General features: G+C 37.5%; 1 protein-coding gene across 1 annotated transcript in view; it reads left to right on the forward strand.

Annotated features, from left to right (window-relative positions):
- LOC119588096 (carbohydrate sulfotransferase 4-like) overlaps positions 1-715 on the forward strand; it is a gene marked incomplete at its 3' end in the record, with an annotated part of 10,849 nt that overhangs the window by 4,291 nt on the left and 5,843 nt on the right. Inside the window, 1 exon segment of the mRNA XM_037936804.1 lies at positions 328-667. Coding sequence (XP_037792732.1) covers positions 328-667 — 340 coding nt within the window.

Here is a 715-nt window from a genome sequence, read left to right on the forward strand (position 1 = left end):
AAGATAACAATAATTGCAGTGATGTTGATAATGCTTTCTGCTGTTCTTAATAAATGATTAACTGCTTATTGCTTTCCTTAACCTTATTAATGATTACCTTTTTATTGGTAACTAATTTTCCTTTCACCATTTTATTCATTACGAATTATTCATATTTTGAACAACAATTTCTTTATCATTTAATGACAGTCATAATGACTTTTATATATTTCTTATTATTACATTTAATATCATAACTAATAATAGAAGGCATCTTATCGTTACCAAAGAATTTATCATTTCTTAAGACGAAGAAACTGCCAAATCTAAATATTTTTTTCTGTACAGATACCATCTCGTTCGACGAATCTGGGGGAAAAATCGACATTCCCTTCGGACCTAGGGGAAACACCACTTCGTCTAGGGGAATATTCGGCACTTTCCTGAAGAAAAGAGACGATCCTAGGGTAAAACCGACCGGATTTTTAGGGGAAATGGATCAATTTGAGGGGGAAACCCACCCCTTTGGCTCGGGAGGAGGGAATAAATCCCAAAAGACGCCTGCAAAGGGGCTCAAAATCCTCCTCCTTAGCTCTGTGGGGAGAAGCGGCTCTTCCTTGTTCGGGGAACTTTTGGCGCAAATGCCCCGCACGTTTTATTTCTTCGAGCCGCTTATGTTCTATCAGAAGTGAGGTTCTGGTTTTGTTCTTTCTGTTCATTTATTTGGATTAAGGGG

The sequence above is a fragment of the Penaeus monodon genome, chromosome 23 (assembly GCF_015228065.2).
Source record: "Penaeus monodon isolate SGIC_2016 chromosome 23, NSTDA_Pmon_1, whole genome shotgun sequence".
In the NCBI taxonomy this organism is placed as follows: Eukaryota; Metazoa; Arthropoda; class Malacostraca; order Decapoda; family Penaeidae; genus Penaeus; species Penaeus monodon.